Below are 23,095 nucleotides of genomic sequence, written 5' to 3' on the forward strand. Positions count from 1 at the left end.
TCGTCTGTGTCTTTGTCTTGCCAGAAGGGCACAATAAGGTGTTCTTACCAGTAAATGTGGGGCCTAGAGTCCTATTTTTCTTTTTTAATTTGAAAATCAAGACAGGAAGAGCAGGATCTGAGGAGAAAAAGATTTTGCTTAAATAATTGACTAGGAAGCATATTTAGTGGAGCTTATTATTTCAGAATAAAATTGGGTCCCAGCTTTAGATGATTATTTTTCCTTAATTCTAAAATTCAGAGTTTCACTTTACTTATTCATTTGCATTATTAAAGTAGATCCAGAATAATTGAGTTGTCCTTTAAATCGATTACATGTATACAAATAGTTGGTTATGAAAGTAATTGATATTCCCGTTTGTCCTGTTTAAAGTGATTCTGTGTGTCTGTTGAGAGTTATATAAATGTTCTACATTAAAGCAGGGTAGATGTTATCATAACTTACTGACTTGCTAGGCTAGTTTTTATCATTAAAAATGTAACTCTAATCCTAAAAAAAAATTGTTCTGGTTATCAGCATATGGCTGTCATTGTAAAATGTTGAATGCATTAGGCGCTATAGTAACCATGTTAAGTACAGCAGTGATTCCACGTGCTGGCTTTTGCAAGGTATTATAAAAATCATACCTATCTTGACTTGGTGCAGCGTGTCAATTTTAAAAAGCCACGTGCAAGTTTGAGATTTTGAGATTTAGAACTCACGTGGAAAGCTTGGGGTAACAAAATATTAAAAAATTATTTTCTGATGGCCTGAATGATAATGCTTTCAGAGCATATAAAGCTTTGAATTCCCCCTCTTTTTTATACAGACTGTGAAGACTGCTGAGAGACACTTCCGATCCAGTCACATAAGCCTGATAAAGAAATATTGGTCCTCATGGAAGAAGAACAAGATTTACCAGAGCAACCAGTAAGTATTTCCTTTAAAAATTTCAAGTTGATTATAGAAAAGCTAATCTTAAGAGATTTTTAAATTTTATTCAGTTATACTAGATTCCAAATTCCAAATAAAAATAAGGAAAAGACTCCTTTTCTTCCCAGAAAACAATGTCATATGTTTTTAAATTCATATTTTGCTAACAATGCTAAGGAGTCTGCTTAGAAAATTCAGCATTACAAAGTTAGTACATTATTTAGAAATGTCATTTTAAAAAATCAGTGACTATTCTTATAGTTTTTAGAAGATAAGAGGACATCTGTTTACCAAACAGTATATACCATTTCTGCCAGAAAATTCAGTTTTATCTTAACCTAAATTTCCCTAACTGATCCAATTTTTTAAAAAATTGTAGTAATTTAAAGAAAGTATAATCTGACCACTAGCTAATTCTTAAAAACAGATGAGACCCTATAAACTAGGTTGAATTCTTAATGTCTTTTAAATATTTAATATAAATAAAATTTTAAATGTCCCCAAGTGATAATGTATTTATTGCCTTGCCATCGCTTCTTCTTCTCCTTTTTTTTTTCTGTCCCTTAGTATTTAAAAAATGAAAACAATAATAATCATTCTCTTACAATAGTTCTATGTTAAAGGGTCTTTTCCTTTTGTCTTGAGCTTCTTTTTCTGAAGTTAGGTAAATACTGATTTCAATTTGCTATCCTGAGTGAGCTTCTTGCATTTTATATTGAAAGAAAATATAGAGTGGTACTTGTTTACCTTTCTTTATGAAAATCCATAGAAAATTTTGAATTTTGAAAGCAGATAATAGGGTATGTTTTTCATGTTCTAGATGTATCCTTTACATCATAGAAGGATGGACACCAGCTTTATTTAAGTATTGATGTTCTTTATTATGTTTTTAATATTTTTCTTTAAGCTGAGCAATGTATACTGATGATTACTTTGCCATTATTTTTTAACCCTCTCACTTACGGTAAGTATAAAATGAGGAAGACGTAAGCAATTAGTAAAACAGCCCTTTGAAACATTTGAAATGTCATTCCCTGTTCTTGGTGGGGCATTAATAATCAGGGAGATGATAAGGTTAAAAATCAACCTCAGCAGTATATCGACTGTGTTTCCCCGAAAATAAGACCTCGCTGGACCATCAGCTCTAATGCGTCTTTTGTAGCAAAAATTAATATAAGACCCGGTCTTATAGTATAGTAAAATAAGACCTAGCCGGACCGTCAGCTCTAATGCATCTTTTGAAGTAAAAATTAATATAAGACCCGGTCTTATTTTACTATACTATAAGACTGGGTCTTATGTAATATAATACAATATAAGACCGGGTCCTATTTTACTATAATGTAAGACCGGGTCTTACATTAATTTTTGCTCCCGAAGACACATTAGAGCTGATGGTCTGGCTAGGTCTTATTTTGGGGGAATATACATGGTAGGATATACACTATAAGGACAAATAGCTGAATTAGAGACACTAAATGTACCAAGGAAAGTTATGTCATTGAGTTTTTAATGTAGTAAAAGCTCTAGTCATAGTTTCAGGAGACATATATATATATATATAAGTTGTTGATAGGGGTATTGTTGTTAGTGACTCCTCACCTGTTTACGGGAATGAGAATTGTGAGGCTGACCTGCTGGCAGGTCATCTTTTCTGCACTGCTGCTTTTCCTTCCCATACTATTCAATTTCTATAATCTAAGGTATAAAACCTGATTGTTATTACTTCAGAGGAAGGTGAGAAAATAAAGCACTTTAAAAACAAATTTTCTGCTGACTATAAATTGTGATTGTCATGGCATATCATTTTCTTACTGACTTGTGTCTGGGTCTTAATTTATGAAGGTGACTGAATGATAACACTGAGAGCTCATTGCCATAGAAAGAAAAGTTCAGTGTCACTCACAGTTGCCGTAGAAATGCAAGGCATGGCACTGCACACAAGGCTACAGGGAAGCACCGGTTTTGGTCAGGAGGCAGAAAGGAGCTAGGGGAATGCATAGACCACAGCCTTCCTTGGGTTCCCAACACAGGCAAGGCAAGTAAGGCAAAGCAAGGCAGGGTAAACAACGTAGGATGGGCTACATTGAATAATTTCAGGGGGTTTTGGGGTATAAGGGCTGCCACTAGGTAGGTGTCTGGTATCTGGCCCTGGGTTGATTTAGATCAGGGGAAATACTGACTTGGTGAGTTTGAGTTAGATAAAGGAGGTGGTTCGGAGCATGGACTCTGGATCACAGGGGAAATATAAACAGCATTGGCCCTGTGATTAATGGATGCCAAATAAACAGAATCTAAGAAAACACAGAACACTTACTAACTGTTAAAAATAATTAAAATAGGAAGAGTAAATGTCAGACTTTGAGGAGAAAAGGGTTGTAGTAGAGATCCAAAATAATGGTCTTGTTTCAAGTTGATAAAACTAAGATTTTTAACCGTACTTTTTTACCTGTATATAGAGGGAGATGTTACTGATGGGCATTAGTATTGGAGTTATTTTAATCCCGTTGTCTCTTCTGGTCTCTTACTGTGTTATCCCTCTCTCGTTTCTCTACTTCTCACTTGCTCTATCTTAAGATTTGTTCAGGTCCATGTTCACAGTGCAACATAAATCTTAGCCTCAGGCCCTATCTTTTACTTTCCCTTATCACCAGTCAATGCCCAATCCTCTGCAATCAGAAATGGTTTCCCTGTGGTCACCACCCCCCATTCTTATCCCCCAGTCTTCATCTTTTTTATCTACTCTGAAGCAGTTCATATTATTGTCCAAACTGGAACTCTTTTAAGAATGAAAGAGGGGCACTAATAGACTTGGTTTTTGGACAAGAGGTATAAACCAAAATTGTTTCTGGCAAACTGGAGGCACCTGAAAAACTCCTTTATGGCTATCAGGAGTGCTCTGTGAACTCAAGTTTTAGAACGACATTATGTGCATAGGAAACATTTTTGGAAGAATATACATACCAAACTCAATACTAATTATTTCATCGTATGGTTTTATTTATCATTCATCCTTTTATTTATTAATCACTATTTTATTTATTTTATTTTATGTATTCATCTGTTCATGGATACTGGGGTTGTTTTCACTTTTTAGCTGTTTTGAATCATGCTGTTATGAACATTCACGTACAAGTTTTTATGTGAACATGTAAGTTTTCATTTCTCTTGGTTATGTCACTAGTAGTAGAATTGCTGGATTATATGGTAATTCCATGTTTAACCTTTTGAGGTTTCTGAATTATATTGCTTGAACCTGTACTTCTGTAATCCAGTCAAATATGTCTGTGTCCATTGTTAGTTTACCTGCCTCTCGTGCTAAGGTAGCACATGCTTCCTGTCGCTGATTTACATGGGGACGTAATTACCCAAATCAAGACAAACAGTGGGCCATTAAAGGTAAAAAATTAGCTGATAACACATTTTCCTCTCCCAGACTTTTTTCTTTGGTAGACATTACTTTAGGTACATTTTCTTTATTTCTGTTTATAATTGCTTACTCTTTATACTGAGTTGGCACTGTAATAAAAATGTGAGAAAGCAGTTTTTACTTGAAAGGCACTTACGGTATCTTTTAAATTTTTGCTCCAAGACCTGTTTTGCGGGGGAGGGGATTCATTTGCTAAATTTCTTATACCGTGGCTCTACTGAAATTAAGCCTAAAATAAGTTAGATTCTTCAATCTAGTTTTCTTTGTATGTATTACTGTTTGAAGACTCTAGACTGTTTTCATTACTTAACCAACTAGCTCATAAGTACATTTCTTTTATCACAAAGATGGTCTGTGGGTGAGCTAAGCATAAATTCATCCCTATTATTGGAAAATTATATTATTTGACCTATGTAAATAATGTCATCTTCAGGTGGGAAGGACAGCGCATTTTATAACAAGAACCTGTATTTTGTCATTTGTGAAATTTGGTGGGCATGTAAACTTCTTGTCTTTAGACTTACAGTTTCCAGTCAGAACAGTTTTCCTTAAGTCGGCTCATTTTTTTTTTTTTTTTAAGATTTTATCGGGGAAAGGGAACAGGACTTTATTGGGGAACAGTGTGTACTTCCAGGACTTTTTTTCCAAATCAAGTTGTTGTCCTTTCAATCTTAGTTGTGGAGGGTGCCGTTCAGCTCCAGTTGCCGTTTTCTAGTTGCAGGGGGCACAGCCCACCATCCCTTGTGAAAGTCGAACTGGCAACCTTGTGGTTGAGAGGACACACTCCAACCAACTGAGCTATCCGGGAGCTTGGCAGCAGCTCAGCTCAAGGTGTCGTGTTCAATCTTAGTTGCAGGGGGCAGAGCCCACCATCCCTTGCGGGACTCGAGGAGTTGAACTGGCAACCTTGTGGTTGAGAGCCCACTGGCCCATGTGGGAATCGAACCGGCAGCCTTCGGAGGTAGGAGCATGGAGCTCTAGCCGCCTGAGCCACCGGGCCAGCCCCATCTCATGCCCCTCTCATGCCCCTCTCATGCCCCTCTCTCATGCCCCTTTTGGTGAAGCTATGTCATAGACTTGTAACACAGCTCAGTTCCTTTGTCACAGTCTGTGTGTCGTCCTGGGATCCCTTGACCTCCTATTTGGTTTTAGGTGTCTTATCATACAGAAGTTTTGCATTTTTGTATAATCAATGTGTTTTCTTCCTTTGAATTTAATATCATGCTTAGTAAGGGTTTATCTACCTCAAGGAGTTTTGTTTTTGTTCTTTTTTGTTTTGTTTTTTTCTTCATTTTCTCCTGCAATTTTGTTTTTTAATTTAGAGGTCTTTTTGGTTTTTGTGTTTTTTAATCTACACATAGTACGTAGTATCGGTTATTTATTTCCCTTCCAGCCCTGGGCTCAGTACATAGATAGCTTCTCTTCACCCTTTGGGTTGACAGTTTTCTCCAGGTTGCTGCTGCTGCTGATGATGATAGGATAAAGCTCAGCATAGAAGGCCCCACACCATGGCTCCCCATAGACCGCCTGTCTCGCTCCTGCATCCTGTCATCCATTACATGGGTCTCCTTAGAGGATTGCCACAGCATCCCGTGTTCTGAGAAGTGCTTGGAAGCAGTTGTCTGGAAGGCTTCTATTTTGGTCTTGGCTGTATTCACCCTCTCCAGCACCTTCTCCTGGATTGCCACCCCAAAGTCATTTCCATCCTCAATCTTGGGGATCAGGTGCTGGATCCATGTGATCACCGGAATGCATTTTTCTTTGTGAGTTCAGATTTCTGGCTTACCCACGGCAAGTAGGGCCAGGACCTTCTCATTCCCAGGAAGAAAGCCGCGTTTAGGGACTTTTTTCTTCTGCTTATCTGTTTCCATCTCACCATCCTTGGGTGGGGGTCTGGAATAGGGGTGTCCAGTGGGGCCCAGAAAGAGGTCAGGTTAGCTTCGTTGAGGGAGCCCTCTTGCAAGAGCTGATTCAGGTGTATGATTATTTTGTGGCAAGAATCTGTGGAGGAATTCCTCAGCCTCCTGGAAAAGATTTTGTCAGAAGACATCCACCTGTTTACGGGCTTCCCCGCTCAGGCGCACCCCACAAGGCTTGGCCATGCTGCTCCAGTTGCTAGATCTTCAGTCTCCTGGCTCACCTAGAGGGTGTTTTGTAATGATCCTTTTTCTTTGTTTCATCTTTATTAAAACTTAAACAGCATTAAATATAACATATATTGATATGCCATAAGCAAGGAACCAAGATTGGTTGATTGTATTTCGTTGTGTTTTCTCATGACAAATAAATGTCCGTGAGAAATTTGATGGGCCTTGTATTTATCTTGTTTATTATTTACCTTGCCTGAGGAACTGCTAGACTATTTTCCAAAGTAGCTACACTATTTTACATTCTGTTTCTGGATTGTGTTGTTCGAACCCATAGTTTTATAATCCAGTGAAATATGTCTGTATCCTTTCAGTTAGTTTACTTGCCTCTAGTGCCAAGGTAGCATGTGCTTCCTATACCTGACTTATAGGGGGAAATAATTGCCCAAAAGAAGGCGAACAATGTCTGAAATGTTAAATTTAACCATATTAAATAGCTATATTCCTATGTTATATTTGTTTACAATTATTTAGCAGAGTTTCTGCCTTCTTTTGTTAGCTTAAAATACTTTTAAGTATTTATAATTTGTATAGCTAAGCATACTAAGCATGTTTCTACTATAACTAGTTATTCTAACCAGAGAGCTCTAAAATCAGATTCTTCTGTAATATGAAAGCAGGAAAATACAGTAGGAGTGTTAAACATTGATTTTTTATTTGTATATTAAACTGTTTCAGTGTAAATGCTTTCACCTCAGAAGGAATTAGAAAAGATGAAAATGTGGCAGGGGGGAAACAATAATATGAAGAATATTTTTTAAAATACTGGTAACCTAATAAGAATTTATCTTTATTTTTGGCATATAGGCAATTTAAGTATAAAGACATTTCTGGTAAATAAATGAGTAGATGATATCAAGATTGCCATATTTACTGTTTGATGATATAATTATGTGTCTGTTAAAATTTAAAACCAATTAGTTTGTATCCAAGTTTGATATTTCATCCTGGTGAACATTTTTATCTTGAGTAAAAATCCTGGTAAACATTTCACTTTGAATCTGAAAAAGACTTTTTCGTTAAAAAAAAAAGGAGCTCTGTATTGAAAACAAAGAAGTCCATCTCTAACTCTAAAATATAGTAAAAGTTAATTAAATAAATCTAAGCATGACAAGGTGAAACAGTTACCTTGAAGTTTATTAGTTAATGTTAGCCTGACAGTTGAGTAGCCAGATAATTTCAAAAACAGATCACTACATTGATTCCTTTGCATATTTTTTTTTGCAGGTTAAAAAAGCCAAGATGCAAGAATCAGGAGAGCAAACTTTAAGGTATGTAAAATTGAATTTCTCTTTAATGATCTACCTATAATTTTTTTTGCACATGCCGATTATGGGCATGATTTGGGTTGACTGCCTTTTTTTTGGTTTTTAACATGAATCTTTACATTTTGAAAGTACTTTGTTTAAGATATTCTTAAAACATGGAAGTGCTGATTTCTTTTTCTCATTCATTCATTATTTATTTAATAATAGTACCAAACTCATGTTATCTATTAGAGCCTGTGATAACGTGGAGGAAATGTGATGGTAAATATTCTTCAGTCTGATGTACAGTATACAAAAATAGGAAGAATAAGCAGAAGTAAAGGAAATCCAAGGGCTTTGGCATTAATTACCAAATGGATATGGAATGCCTTAGTCATTAGCCCCACTCCGCTTATAGAAAATAAGCAGCTTCTTTGCACCTCATGCTCTGGCCTCCACAGCCCCATGGATTTTAGCTTTTCACAATTCTCACCTCCTGTCGTTTGTCCACCAGCCATGTGAACCTGTAACTGCATCGCTTCTAATATCTTAATTTCCAGCATCCCACTCTTTTACTACTACACATTACATTCCAGCTCATTTATTCTCCTGCCACACATCCATATGGTGTCTTATTGTACACTTCCAATTAAATCATCTGTCATATTTTCACTATCAACCATTGACCTTTTCCTCAAAAAAGACTTCACTATTTATCTGTTACTTTAATTAGTCCCTTACAAGTAGTCTTAACTTCCTCCCCCTTTCCTCTGTGTCATACTTCCCTAGCAAAATCACAACCCTGGTTAAACTCAACTGTCTACCTATTCTATGCTTATTCCCAATCACCTGAACATTGTGAGAGAAAAACTATGCTGACTGGTCTCAGTTTTCATTCATTATTATATCGCAAACAGGCTCTTAAACACTTTTGGTGGCCTAACCACCTTTCCTGGTGTGTTTTATTTCCCAGTCTTTATAATTATCTTTCCTCCTTCCCTTTCTCCCTGTCTTCCTCCCTCCCTCCTTATCTCTTGCTTTTTCCACTTCCCCTTCCCTCCACTCTACTCCCATTCACCCAGCTGGGTTCTTGTTCTTTAATTCAAAGACAAATTAGAAACAGTTAGATAGAAACTACCTCATTTCTCTATCATCAAATATACCCATTTATCTGCTTCTCTACAATATTTTCTGCTGCCTTTTCTTCTGAAGTTAATTCCGCTGCTCTTACCTAAGGCTGACTTCTGCAGTTGTATTAAGGAAGCTATCGCCTTCGTCTGTTCCGCAATTATCCCTTATCTCCCTTCAGCAACTCCTTTATTATGATAAAATATACAGAACATAAAATTCATCATTTCTGTCATTTTTGAGTGTATAATTAATTCAGTGGCATTCAGTACATTTACATTATTGTGCAGCCATCACCACCGTCCATTTCCAGAACTTTTTTCATCTTCCCAGACTGAAACTATGTTTATGAAATGGTAACTCTCCATTTCCCCTTTCTCCCAGGTTTTGGCAACCACCATTCTACTTTGTCTCTATGATTTTGACTATTCTAAGTACCTCATATTAGTGGAATTCACACAGTATTTGTCTTGCTATGACTGGCTTGTTTCACTTAGCATAAAGTCTTCAAGTTTCATTCTTGTTGTAGCATGTATCAACTTCATTCCATTTTAAGGTTGAATAATATTCCATTTATATCTACACCACATTTTGTCTATCCATTTGTCGGTGATTTTGTTGATTATTGACAAGAGTTCTATTGAATGAAAATGAGGTACTTGTGATGCTAACTATTTGGAGTTTGGGTATTTTTGCTAAGGGGTAAAGGACACTTTACTTTAGAGCATTTTTTCATCAGACACACATTATTAAGCAAAATTTATGTTTATATAACTGAAAACAATTATATTTTGAGGCAGTGTAATTTTTCTAGATATGTTTTAAATATTTAACATATATAGATATACATATTAGATATATAGATAGATTTTAAATATTTAACAAAGTACCAGAGTTAACTATCTTAGCACTCTTGTATTATATCTATTTAATCTCTTGATACTCGGTTGAATATGTAGGGGATTTTGCTCTAACATAAAATTGTAGGACCATGAGATTTTAGGAACTGGTTCATTGTATACCAGACCGTATAAATATACCTTCTAAGATACAGGCTCTAGAAATAGTTTTTCAACTGTGGGTATAACAGTGAACCCCAGATTTTTTCAGATACATATGGAAAACAAACCAGTTATTGTAGTCAGGAATGTGTAATTCTTGTCCAGTTCTATAACTTTACCTGGGAATCCTATTTAATTAGTCATGAGCTGGGGGCCAGAACTCTGTATTTTTACCAATCAGTCATGTAATTATAATAGACCAGTTTGGGAAACACTGATATAACTATTTAGTATGCTTGCTTACCCTTAACCTTCAATTCCCATAGTCATGTCTTAGTACATTAAATACTATTCTAAAAATACAGGCATTTGAGTAAATAGATAAAAATAAATTTCACCTGGGGTTTAGCTTTAAAAATTAATTACACCTGAGCAAAAATTTTTTGAACATTCACAATATATGAAGGGAAAAAACTTTATTGATATTATACTTGAATGTTAGAGGTTTGTTCAGAAATCTCAAAGAGGTTTAAGAATTTTGGTGTTGTGCATTTTTTATATAAATAACACTTCTTTTAAAAATTTTGCTGTGTAGAAACTACTCTTAGTCATTCTACCTTTCCACATAATATATGGAGCCTCTGGTACGGTGTCTCTCTAGAGTGTAGAATAGCAGAGCAGATTTCTTTCTAGGGAATATGGGAAGGATGCCTAGACTGGAGAGAAGTTGTAATATAATAATACTAGACTGTTCTATTGTACTTACTCTGTTCTAGTCTCTGCTCTAAGTACTATTTATATATTAACTCATTAATCCCTACAGCAACTCTATGAGGTAAATTCTATTATTATGTCTCATTGACAGTTGAAGAACTGGGGCACAAAGAAGTCCAGTGCCTTGCCTAAAGTCATAAAGCTACCGTGTTTCCCCTAAAATAAGACCTAGCCGGACAATCAGCTCTAATGTGTCTTTTGGAGCAAAAATTAATATAAGACGCTAGGTCTTATTTTTGGGGAAACACTGTAGCTTTGGCAGAGTTGAATATGAATTCAAGCAAGCTGGCTCTAGAATCTGTAGTCTTAACCACTATACTATGCTTGTAGTTGAGGGACTAGTTGGAGAGTGGAAAGTAAGGTAGAAGAAGAGGGAGGACGTTGTGAGGGATGAAAATTAGTGTTATCTCCATTTCAGAATTTCAGTGAGAATCTTCCCACAATGACTTGTCTTTCCAGTTTACATAATTTAACTTTCATGATTTCTCTTAATTTTCCTTACAAGTTAAATAAGAAAAAAAATACGTTGCTCAGTCTTGGGTATAATATTAATAACAACTTAAAAATTGTTTTGGTTTTTCTTTTAACTGGGGGAGAAGAGAAATACAGTGGAATGAACCATTTTAAGGTTCAGAACCCCTTGTTGGAAGCAAGCATGTATAATTTAAAAACTTCTCAAGTGATTATGAGAACCACTGTCTGAAATTGGGCATCTTTCTACTTTCCTGTGATACTTTGGAAACAAAGTGACAGTAGTTTTAGGTATTGTGGAATTTTTCTTTTACTATATTGTCTTTAGAGAAAAATGTGACTTAGCTGGAATTTCTGAGTGGTGATATAAAAAATGAAGAGGTCTTGGTATAAGAGAAGGAACAATAGAATGTTGTGGGTACTAACCCTGGCCCTGGCTCTTCAGGTAACTCTTAAAAACCAAGAAGAAGGATATCACGAAGAAGACCTACTTTGCCTCTTACTTGTATAGCTTTGGAAGAAATGGGTTTGATTTGATCACTTTTAGCAAGGCAACACATCAATCAGAGGCTAACATATTAATTTTGGTTCTTCTAGTCAAGTAAACAACCCCGAAGTCAGTGATCAGAAACCTGAAACTTCAAGCCTTGCTTCAAATCTTACCATGTCGGAGGAAAGTAAGTACCATATTCTGTGATGGAAGAAGTATTTCTATAACCAGGTATTGCTATTCTTTTATAGTCGGTTTTCATTGATTGCTTTGTTTGTCCCAGAATATCCAGAAGCCTATCCTTTCCTTGTGTGTGTGTGTGTGTTCATACTTGTGCTTTCCTATAAGCTTTATTGATGTACCAGCTGAGGAACAAAAAATTACATGGAATCCACTCACCCAAGGAAGTCACACCTCGTGATTTTATTTTTGCTTTGATGTTGGATGTTCTCAAAATCAGAAAAGTGTGTGGGCCAACCTCTGACTGCTCCTCCAGAGGACTTGACCTTTTTATACCTTTCTAATAATCAAATAATTCTACCTATCAATGTAGGCCAAAAAAAACCACGAATCCTCTGGGCCCTGAGGGAGATCCAGCTCAATAAGATACACCCTGTACTTACCAACCCTCGCTCTTCTGTTGAATAGTTATATTCATGCATTAGACAGAAATTTGTAGTGTTTTTTTTCTTGTGCAAACATAAGCTTTTTCTCTCATACCCATTTACTCCAACAAATTGCCTTTTTTGGGCAAAAAGTCCTCCCTGAAATTAAATAGCTATGTCCTTCTGTATTTTACCATATACTTTAAAAGAATAAATTTGTATAAGATACTTTTTTTAAAAAAGACACTTGTTTTGGGGGATATTTCTTCTTTTAAGATGATTATGCTTCACCTTATATACTTCCATGTATTAAAAAATGGTATGACTTTAAAAAAAAAAAATTAGGGATGTCTTGAGTTGTATATATTATTTCCTCAGAGGTACTATTTTAGGAGTTCTCAAGCTTTTACCGGACCTAAAGAATCATCCAAAGTACTTGTTTGTAATACAGAATTTCAGCCTCATCTTCAGAGATTATCATTCAGTAGATCTGATATGGATGGGAATCTGCACTTTCAAGCAGATAGCTGGTGATTCTGATACATATGGGAAGCTCTACATACTGTGGGTAACTGCTCTAATCAGTGCAATGTCTACTCTTATTGTTTGAATGTCTCACTCATCCCCACATACTTTAGGGTTAGGAGGTAAGTTAAGTCTTTTTGCTTCTTTCAAGTCATTTCTCTTTCCTTTCTTCCTTCAAAAACTCCAGTTCCCTTGAAGTCTACCGCCTCTCTTTACCTTTGTATTTACCTCAGACTGAACTCCAGTCATTTTACTATTTAAAGATTAGATCTTCTTTGTTTTCTTCTCCACCTAGACTGTTATTCTTGGTCATTTCAATATCCATGTAGATGACCTGTCCAGTACCCATCATATTCCTCTTGTCTTCATGTCCCTCTTACTCAACATAGATTCTGTGGTTCTTTATTATAATTATAAATACCTTCAATACCTTTGACTCTTGTTCTTACCTTGCTAAACCCCAGTCCTAATTTAATCCAACTCTACTTTCTCTCTGAGTGCATTCAAATAGCTAAACATTGAATAAGTTGTATACTTGCTGACTGTTTACTCACAGGGCCTCAATGGGCACCAACATGCTTGGAAATCCTATTACATTTCTCTAATGAGTTTAACCTTTTACACCACTTCTTCTCCTCTCAAGCACCCATACTCACTAACCTTTTCTCATTCTTAACTGATGACTCCTTCTCAATTAGAGCTGTCAGACAGGAAACTTCCTTACTATCCCACCACCACCAAATCTTCAAACCTACCTGTGTTTGTACCTATGTTTTCTTGCATCATTCTTGTCAGAATGAATAGTGTTCTTCCTCCTGACAAAGGGAAGGCCTTTTATCTGTGCTTGATATCCTATCCCTTCACACTTTCCCCTAGGACTTTGGTACTTTAGTTATCTTAACACCACTCCTGCATCAGCACGTTCTTAATCCTTCCTGTCGTTAAAGAGACATGATCCAGTATCTACCATCTTCATGCAAACAAAACCTTCCTTTGGCTCCACATAACCCACTAGTTACAGACCTCTTCTTTGTTCTATGACCCATAGGAACCTCTGGAAAGAGTTGCCCTCACTTGCTTTCTCACCTCCCATTCACTCTTCAGCCCTCTCAAATTTAGCTTCCATCACCACTCTTCCAATGAAATTGCTCTTGTCCAGATCATCAGTTATTACCAGTAACTGAAAGAACTAGTTCTAATGAACATTTCTCTCTTCTCGTATCCTGCCTCTCACCACTTTTCCTCCCACCTTTCTCCTTTGCTGGCCTTTCTCTATCTGAACTCTGAATGTTGGTGGGTCTCAGGATTCGTTTCTAGTCCACCATCTTTTCTCGTTCTGCATCCTCATCTATTACATTACTTTAAATAGTTTATAGATATTAGTGAATTCCAAATGTGTATTTCCAGTTCGACTTCTCCCTGGATTTCGTTTTTTGTGTATCCAATTGCCTATTTGAAATCTCCACTTAGATCTGAAAGGAAGGTCATATTTTAAATTTGTGAAAACTTTTTATTTCTTTAGCCCCCATCAAATCTGTTCTTTCCCCCAAACTTTCCCATCTTAGGAAGTGGTTTCATTATCTCTTCAGTTGCTCAAGCTTCAAATCTAAAAATTATCCTGTTTTTCTCATTCCTTACATACAAATCCATCATAATACCCTGTTAGTTTTACCTTCAGAATATATGTCAAGGTTTTGCCTTATCTCCACTGCTTTTACTCTATATTAATAGAAGATTATATCTTGACTCTTTAGAACCCTTTCATATTTCTCAAGTACTGCAAAGATCAAGTCTCATTTATTCTCTAGAAAAGTAAAAATTGGCCTAAATCTCCCAGGAAATTTTGTTGATCTCTTCTAGAATTAAATTAGAGGAGGAGAAGGGTTTAGGTTTTTTTATGTACTTGCCAACCGAGAAGGAACCATCGTGCAGAATTCAAATGAACTTACATTTTCTGTGGTGGATGGTAAGAACTTAAGATCTAATTGAGATTTCCTTCATTTCTGTCAAAATGATTATGGATGAGTGTGATCTATAAATTTCCAATAATTATTGAAGACTGGAATAATGGCAATGGACTCACAGATGTTGATTTGTCTTACTGCTGGGCATGAATATTCCCCTCATCTGCTCTTGACCAGGGTTCCCTTTTTGGGTCAGACAGTCAGGGAACCCAGCCAGACATAAACTTAGTAGGTTCACTGTTAGTCCCCATTTATAGTAGAGCAACCTCCTTTATAGATGTCGAAGGAAGTTCTTGAACAGTCCAGGAGTCTGGTATAAGCTCTTTATCATATAACTGTCTACCACGTGGACTGGAGTAGTGCCTAATGAGTAGGATTTTGCTGCCGGTCAAACTTGAGCTGAAGATCCATAGCATTTATCCAAGAGAAAAATCATGAGGGTCAAGCCTTCAGAGCAGCTGTTCTATATGAAGTCATGGGGGTCAAGAAGACACTAGGTGTGAAAGTCGCTTTACTTAATGGTTCATCAGAGCATCACGTCAGTTCCTCAGGTCTGTCTCTGCTTTGTCAAACTTAAAGCTTTTACTACGAGGCCGAAAAAATTGTGGCAGAGAAGCATGCTTGCATCTTTTCTATTGCTGATTGTATATAGCAGTACCAACAGATTTCTAATAAAATTAGATACTATCCCCAAGTCTTCTCCCTGCAAGTCATTTGTATGGCCTTTTACCCAGAATAGAGAGTAAGCACCCATAGAAAGAATAAGCTGAAGTATAATGTGGTTTCCCAGATAGGCATCTTGCCTTTTTTTTTTTTTTTAATTGGGGAATACTGGGGACAACAGTGTGTTTCTCCGGGGCCCATCAGCTCCAAGTCATTGTCCTTCAATCTAGTTGTGGAGGGTGCAGCTCAGTTCCAAGTCAAGTTGCCGTTTTCAATCTTTAGTTGCAAGGGGCTCAGCCCACCATCCCACGTGGGAATTGAACCGGCAGCTTTGTTGTTAGGGGCTCACGCTCTAACCAGCTGAGCCATCCGGCCGCCCCTCCGGAAACTCAGCGGCAGCTCATTGTCTTCAATCTAGTTGTGGAGGGTGCAGCTCACTGGCTCATGTGGGAATTGAACTGGCAACCCTGTTGTTCAGAGCTCGTGCTCTAACCAACTGAGCCATCCGGCTGCCCCGGGATCTTGCTTTTTAAGTTTGCCTGTGAGCACAGCTGAGAGCTTTGGGGGTTGCTCTATTTGTGGTTTTAGATCAGTGCTGGACGAAGATATTAATATTAACCTTCAGTTCTTTTATGTACTCCCGACATTCTAGCTTCTTGTACTGTCTCTAAAAGCCTCTAAACCCATTATTAGAAGAGTGAGGTATTTTCTACTATATAGTCTTTCTAAATTTCTGATGCCCAAATTCTACTTTTTTATTTAATTTGAAGAACTATACATTGAGATATGCAATTTTCCCATTTCATTTTTGAAATGTTCTAACTTTACCTGGTGATATCTTTCTTTCAGTTATGACATGCACCGATTATATTCCTCGCTCATCCAATGATTATACCTCACAAATGTATTCTGCAAAGTAAGTTGAATAATTATTTCAAAATCTGTATGCTTTTTCTCTAGGTTCATTGCAAAATGTAACTTGATATTTAACTTATTGACATTTAATTTATTTTCACCTCTCTTGTTCTCTCTGTCCCTACTCCAATTTTTTAATTCCCCCTAAATATAGAATCTATGTAACATCCTTTAAAAAAGTCAGTGGTTGCCTGGAATAGACCACTGTTACCTGGAAGCTCGCTGTAAATGAATAGACACTGAAAATGAAAACTACTGTTAGTAATTAAAGCACATCACTGATTGAGCTCTGATCTTTCGCTTCCCTCTACCTTGATAGATAAACAAAAACAACTCAAGCCAGCCTCATACTGGGACTTCTCAGCCTAATCTATGTTCAGTTTCTTAGTTTTAGGAATGTCCTCAAATAGAACTGGACTTGAAGTTAGACAGGTTTAGTGGGCTGAAGTCACTAAGAGGTGATATTTTTGGCCTTCCTGGTGGGTCATATCAGCATTTAAGATCCACCAAGTTAATCATCTCCCAGACAAGTAGTTGCAGAACAGTATGTATGCCAGGCTACCAGTTGTGCATTGATAGTGAGCCTATGCATACATAAATAATACAAATGTGTTTATTAAACTAGGATATATTCTTATGTGCTTACATATGCAGGATACATAAAGAAATTGATAACAAAGGTTAAATGTTGCCTATGGGGCTGTTATAAAAAGAAAACTGGCATTTTTTTTTCTTTTTGTGCCCATTTGTACCTTTTGATTTTGCATCAGTTAAAAAATATGCTAATTAAAAAAATCAACTCAATGAGTTCTCCAAATTCTAATCTGGTATTAACACTAATAGCATTTTGGGCCGGTCATTTTCATGTGGTTTTCTTCTGTGAAATGACTGACCCTGTTCTCTGAGATCATTATTACGGAGATAACAAAATACTTTTTATAAAGACACTGTATGAAAAAGGATATGATCTTTACTATATCTAGAGATGGATCACTAAGATTTAAAATAATTCCCATGCAACTTGATCAACAACTGTAATCAGAGCTATTTTCTGGTCTCAGATTTGGCTAAGAGGAATAGAAATTTTCAAATTCAGTTTCTTAGAATCTACTGAACTGTGAGGTTGTATATTCCAAATTCATTCATTCATTCATTCTTGTAAAAAAAGATTTATGGAGCTGCTGTATTCCAGGCACCTTATTAGTTATGCCTTCTCTCTTAATTCAGACCTCTTTACCACTTACCTGAAACGTTACATTACAACTTTTTTAACTGGACCTCTGTTTCCAGTTTGTCTCCCTTCTAATCCATTTTATAAAGCAATGTCAAACTAATATTTATAAAAGAATAGCTATGATCTTGTCACTCTTTGCTCTACAATTTCAGTGACTCTCACTTGTTTCAGATTTGTCTGAATTCTTTGAGCCTGGTACTCAAGGTCTTGGCTATCTTTCTCTCGCTACTTCCCTTCCTTTTATATGATTTCCTTACTACAAGCTGAAGGCTGAAGCCCTTGCTTTTCTTCCTCTGTACCTTTGCCAGAGTTTTTCTCTCCTATTCTATCTGCACATCCTATCTGCTCAGCTTACATGCAACTTCTTCATAGCTTTCTTCCATTTTCCTCTCCCCCAAAGCTGAAAAGAATCTTTTTGCCTTCTGAAAGACCCCTTTCCTCCAGTATTTTATCATTATGACTTACGTGGTATGTGCAACACTGTTTCTTGCATTGTAAGTACAGCATAACTCACCAAATAATATAATTTGTATCTAAAAATTCAGTGCATAAAATGTGGGTTCGTCTAGCAAATCTAAAGTCCCAGAATATTCTCTGCTGAATTCAGATTCCTTAGCTCAACCTGATGGGGTTGGCACCAACTAGTGGCAGTATACGCTGGCTTAAATAACAGTGGGGAAATGCTGAGTCCTGTCTGGGACGTCCCCGATTTTGTTAGTTACCTGGTTACTGTTTTGTAGGCTTGATCTGGTGATATTGAGGCCCTCCCCTACTCCCTGTTTTCTGATGTGGTTGCTTACCTTTTCTCTACCTCACCCTTTTTTCCAAGTCCCACTGTCTCTCTTAGAACTTCAGTTTGGCCCAGAGGGCTGAGTGGAGAACAAGAGCCAGTTGCGAATTCTGTTCTATCCAATTTTCTGTTATTTTAGGGTTTTATTCTGTATGTAGACATAAGGGCATAAACAAGTTTAATCCACCCATGCACATAGCATACCACAGATATTTGTAGCATAGTAATTGGATCTTGGGAGGATATTTTAAAACTATTAAATGTTCCATGAAATTGTTTCTTAGGTAAGCTATAGTAAAACCTGGAAGGGAATATTAGCTGTACTTTCTGACCACAGTAAGAAACATTTTATTTGGAAGGTTAGTCTCCTCGTTGCTGATTGTTTGCATTTAGTAGTATCACTTATTTCCCCTATTTTTCATTACTCAAATAAAGCACACATGAAAGTTTTGTTTTCTTGAACTTTTCTAGACCTTATGCACATATCCTCTCAGTTCCTGTTTCGGAAAATGCTTATCCTGGGCAGACTCAGTACCAGACACTACAGCAGTCTCAACCGTATGCTGTCTACCCTCAGGCAACCCAAACGTATGGACTACCTCCTTTTGGTAAGGCACCCTATTATAAACAGTTTCTAAGAATGTTGATTTTTATCCCTCAGAAACTTCAGTCTTTCCCCAAAAAACAAGCCTGACTGATGAGGAAGCTGAGAGATGGGTTGTTCTTTGCAGGGCACCTACTTAGAGGTGTGATAGAAATTAGGTGTGCAACTTTCTAATAGTATATTTGATGATGTAATATGCAATCATAACTTTTCAGTACTCATTGGTTTACCCACCAAAATTTAGCTACCAAAATTTCCAAGGTACTAAGTCTTGTCTGTAAAGCTTAGAATCTTTAGGTGTTTGAAAAACTCTTTGAGGAATTACTGTTGATTTGACTCACTTTACATAAAACATGGTAACTTGGTTAGGTAAGCATAATAAACATATTTTGAGGTGGACTTTTTCTTGCTAAATAAAGCCAGGTAATCTAAATATACAGATAGAATATGCCTTATAGTTTACTTTTCTTTTTCTGGTCAGTTTTTTTCCTCTTTTTTCTTCTCCTTCTCCAAAACTGATCAATTGTAGTTCCAGTGACCCAAAGTCATCTTAGAATGGGGAAAATCCCCAATTTTGTACAACCTTATCATGTGCGTAGAGAGTTTTGTTCTTTGTGTTTAGATCTTGGACATGAATTGTAAATTAGAATGATTTACTAGAAGTCAGTTTGAGATTTTTGGGGCACTTAGTATCTACTGATTTTTCTCTCTGTGTGTAAGTTAATAGATCTATTCAGTGTGCTTTATTGCCTCTTTCCTATTTTCCTAGAACTGGTGTCAGAAAATTGAGAGATTACTGTATTATTATAAAATATAAAATATATAAAAATATATAAAATATATAAAAATATAATATATAAAAAATATATAAAATATGCAATATGTTAATAAAATACTATTTCTGTACCCTTTATTGAAACTAGCTGGGAATTAGAAAAATCTTCCAAACAGATCACCATAGATTATGAGTGTATTAGTGTTACCTGCTTTTGGTTTCTACATTCGTGCTTTTTCTGGTCCATTTGGCTAGTCTTTTATGATAGTGGCCTATGTATTTTATGTAGGTCCTAGGTATTATGGTAGCTTTCTTACTTTTTAGTCTTGTTAGCATTCCTTGGCTCCTGGTAACTGCTATTAATAGAAACAAAAATTGGGGAGTTTGTTTAACGTTAGTGGTGGTTGATGACTTCATGAGAGAAGAGAAACAGAAATACTCCTGTTTCCTGTTTGTAGTCTATGCCTCCATCCTTGTCAGTTTCAGCCAGGATACTCAGAGCTTAAATTTGTGATATGCTTAGGCAAGACTGAACAATCCTTTTGGAAGCAGAACTCTGTGAATATGTTTGTGTTTATTTCTTTTTGTGTATAGTAAAGCTGATTTTTGAACAGCTGCTTAATAATAATAAACAGCTGCTAGTAAGTATAAAGTATTTTCACATTGTTTTTTTACTCTGTTTTGATTTATTATAATTTTATTATTAGCAAGCCCAAAGCCCTTTATGACACTATTGAACAGTTGATCATTCTTGCTGTTCAGGGTTAAATAAAACTCCTATTATATCTCTGAACTCAGATTATGGAATACTTAGCACAGTGCCATGTACATGTAGGTCCTAGGTATTATGGTATCTTTTGTGATCACAGCACGTCACTTTGCATTAAAGAAAGAAAATTCTGTAAAATAGATCAATCACTGTTTAAAAACTTGAAGGAAACAATGTTTATATTGTGAAGAAATATTGGTTATAGCAGGCTCTTTTATTAATCTGTTTTTGTTTAATATTTTGGGGCGAAGGGGACTAGTTTTATAAATTCATTTATCTAATTTAGAGAGAGGTAATCATTAGTTTAATTTGACTTTAAGTAATATATGAGCCTTTTGGGGAGCGATTTAGTTTGGGGTAATGTGAATGATAGTTGTAGCTTGTTCTCATAATTTATAAAAGATATTATAAAGAGATATATTATAAAAAGATATTAAAGTAACTTTTTAAAAGGAAGTTCCTTATGTTTTAACATGTGGCTTTTTAAAAAATGTGTTCAATCAATTATAAAACACTTCATTTATTTCTTCTTGTGAGGATTTTGGAAATTTTGTCATCTTAATACTGCCTGGTAGTACTAAAACTAGATTAGCCCATCTGTTATTTTGTTTCAGATATAAACAGGGCTTCTGAAAATCTCACTGTGATAATATTGTCTAATATTTATTGAGTGCTTACTATACCAAGCAGTATGTTAAGAATAAGTACTTCACACTTTGCGTTATCTTAAACTTATTTCTCTGAGCAGTCCTAAGAAGTAAGTAGTAGCATTATCCCTTTTCATAGATGAGGAAACAGGCCCAGAAGGATTAAGTGACTAGCCTGAGGCCGTACAGTTAGTAAATGCGTATGATTAGAATTGAACCCAGGTCTATTTAATTCCAGAAGTGCTTATATTTTAGATTTGTATGAAAAACGTAGTCTCAGAGTTGAGTTTGAAATTTAAGTTTCCTCTTCTTGGAGAGAAGAAAGGAGAAAAGACTAGAGGAAATCTAGGAAGTCTATGAGTAATCTTTAAAAGTAAAGGAATATGGGGCGGCCGTTTGGCTCAGTAGGTTAGAGCACAGTGCTCTTCTGGCAAGGTTGCCGGTTCGATCCCCACATGGGCCACTGTGAGCTGCGCCCTCCACAACTAGATTGAAACAACTACTTGACTTGGAGCTGATGGGTCCTGGAAAAACACACTTAAAAGAAAAAGTTAAAAGAAAATAACAGTAAAGGAATAGTGGTCATATTCTTTTTAGAGCTGTATAGGAATGTGGTGTGATGGCAGAAAGAGGATTAGAGGTTTAACTTTCAATGAATATGTGTGAAGAAAAGGGTACCCATCTGTTTTTCGCGGCTCATAAAAGATTGCCTTTGTTACCACTGTTCTAACTTCTTTTAAAAGAACATTAATGTGAGATGGAGATTTCACAATATATGTTAAGAGCCTGAAGAATGTTTATGTCATTTCCCTCAGTAATTTCATTTCTAAGAATTTATCCTATGGAACTAATTAGAGATACCCACAAAAATTTACTAACCAAGATATTCATTGCAGCATTATTTATAATAGCAAAAGATTGGAAATAGCATACATACTATTGAATCGAAAGGTTTATGTTAAATTGCAGTGTATTTGTAAAATGGAAAACTGTGTAGCTGTTATAAATCATATTCTTAAGGAATATTTAGCATCTTGAGAAAACAGTTTATTACTAATTGGAAAAAGCAATATGTAAAACTGAAAATGTAGCATAGTATATACTGAGTTAGTATTTTAAAAAAATATTACATAAAGAATAATTTGGAAGAAAAACTGTGGAATTAACGGTACAGGCACTATACAGATTTGATCTCACTTACGACAGAACCATGCAAAGCAAAGACAATTCCAATGTGCACAGGTTTCAGTTAACACAGTCCTGTGCAAAAGCGAGAATTGCCTGTATTTTTTTCTGTGTGTTGAGACTATGAGATTTTTTTTTCTTACACTCTGTATTTTCCTAATTTTCTGTAATATACACCTACTTATTTTATAATTAGGATAAGTACTCAGATTAAATTACTTTGTATTTATAACTCATCCCAGTGAGCTACTGAATCAACAAACCAAGATATTCTTTCATGTGTTTTTTTTCTCACATTTACATGTACTTCAATTCCTAACCAAACTAATCTTCTCTAAAGATCCACTACTTTTGATATGTGTTACTATAAACTGAACTGCTCAGATTAGTTTTATTATTGACTAACCAATAGTGACATATTTGTGCTGAGAAACTTCGGTAGAGTTTGTGATAAGACCCCAGCGTGGGGCAGCAGGAGGGTAGTGCTCAGAGGCAGACTTCCTTTCCCATCATTGTTAGACCAGCTGTTGCTCCACATCAGGCTCTTGGTGCTTAACATGACTTGAGAAGCTTTGTAGCTTGTAGGCATAGAGCAGTGCACTAGTTAGTGGTCAGGAATCAAGGGTTTGGTTTCATCGTTTGCTCTGGGCAGTGGTGCTCTACAGTCGAACTTTTTTGGTCATACTGCCTATTGGAATTCTTGGAAGGGTGCTTGTAATGGAAAATGCTTAAAGAGCAGGCCACAGTGATGCTGGAGGCAGGGTCCATATTGTCTTTTATTTCTCTAGTTTTCATAAAATAATTGTATATTAAATATCT

General features: G+C 36.1%; 1 protein-coding gene and 1 pseudogene across 6 annotated transcripts in view; one reads left to right on the forward strand and one right to left on the reverse strand.

Moving 5' to 3' along the window:
• Positions 1 to 23,095, forward strand: part of EYA3 (EYA transcriptional coactivator and phosphatase 3) — an 89,374-nt gene that overhangs the window by 27,309 nt on the left and 38,970 nt on the right. For 4 of the 5 annotated variants that reach the window (XM_081056595.1, XM_081056597.1, XM_081056596.1 and 1 more), the window contains exons 2-6: positions 809 to 909; positions 7,717 to 7,760; positions 11,708 to 11,787; positions 16,207 to 16,273; positions 18,768 to 18,904. In XM_081056595.1, coding sequence (XP_080912721.1) covers positions 877 to 909; positions 7,717 to 7,760; positions 11,708 to 11,787; positions 16,207 to 16,273; positions 18,768 to 18,904 — 361 coding nt within the window. In that variant the 5' untranslated portion in view covers positions 809 to 876. The remainder of the gene's footprint in view (positions 1 to 808; positions 910 to 7,716; positions 7,761 to 11,707; positions 11,788 to 16,206; positions 16,274 to 18,767; positions 18,905 to 23,095) is intronic. The other variant, XM_081056599.1, reaches the window with a different exon arrangement.
• Positions 5,744 to 6,444, reverse strand: LOC308500356 (proteasome activator complex subunit 2-like; annotated as a pseudogene). Its single transcript has one exon. The product of its transcript is annotated as a proteasome activator complex subunit 2-like (transcript).

The sequence above is a fragment of the Rhinolophus hipposideros genome (genome assembly GCF_964194185.1).
Source record: "Rhinolophus hipposideros genome assembly, chromosome: 8".
Taxonomy (NCBI): domain Eukaryota; kingdom Metazoa; phylum Chordata; class Mammalia; order Chiroptera; family Rhinolophidae; genus Rhinolophus; species Rhinolophus hipposideros.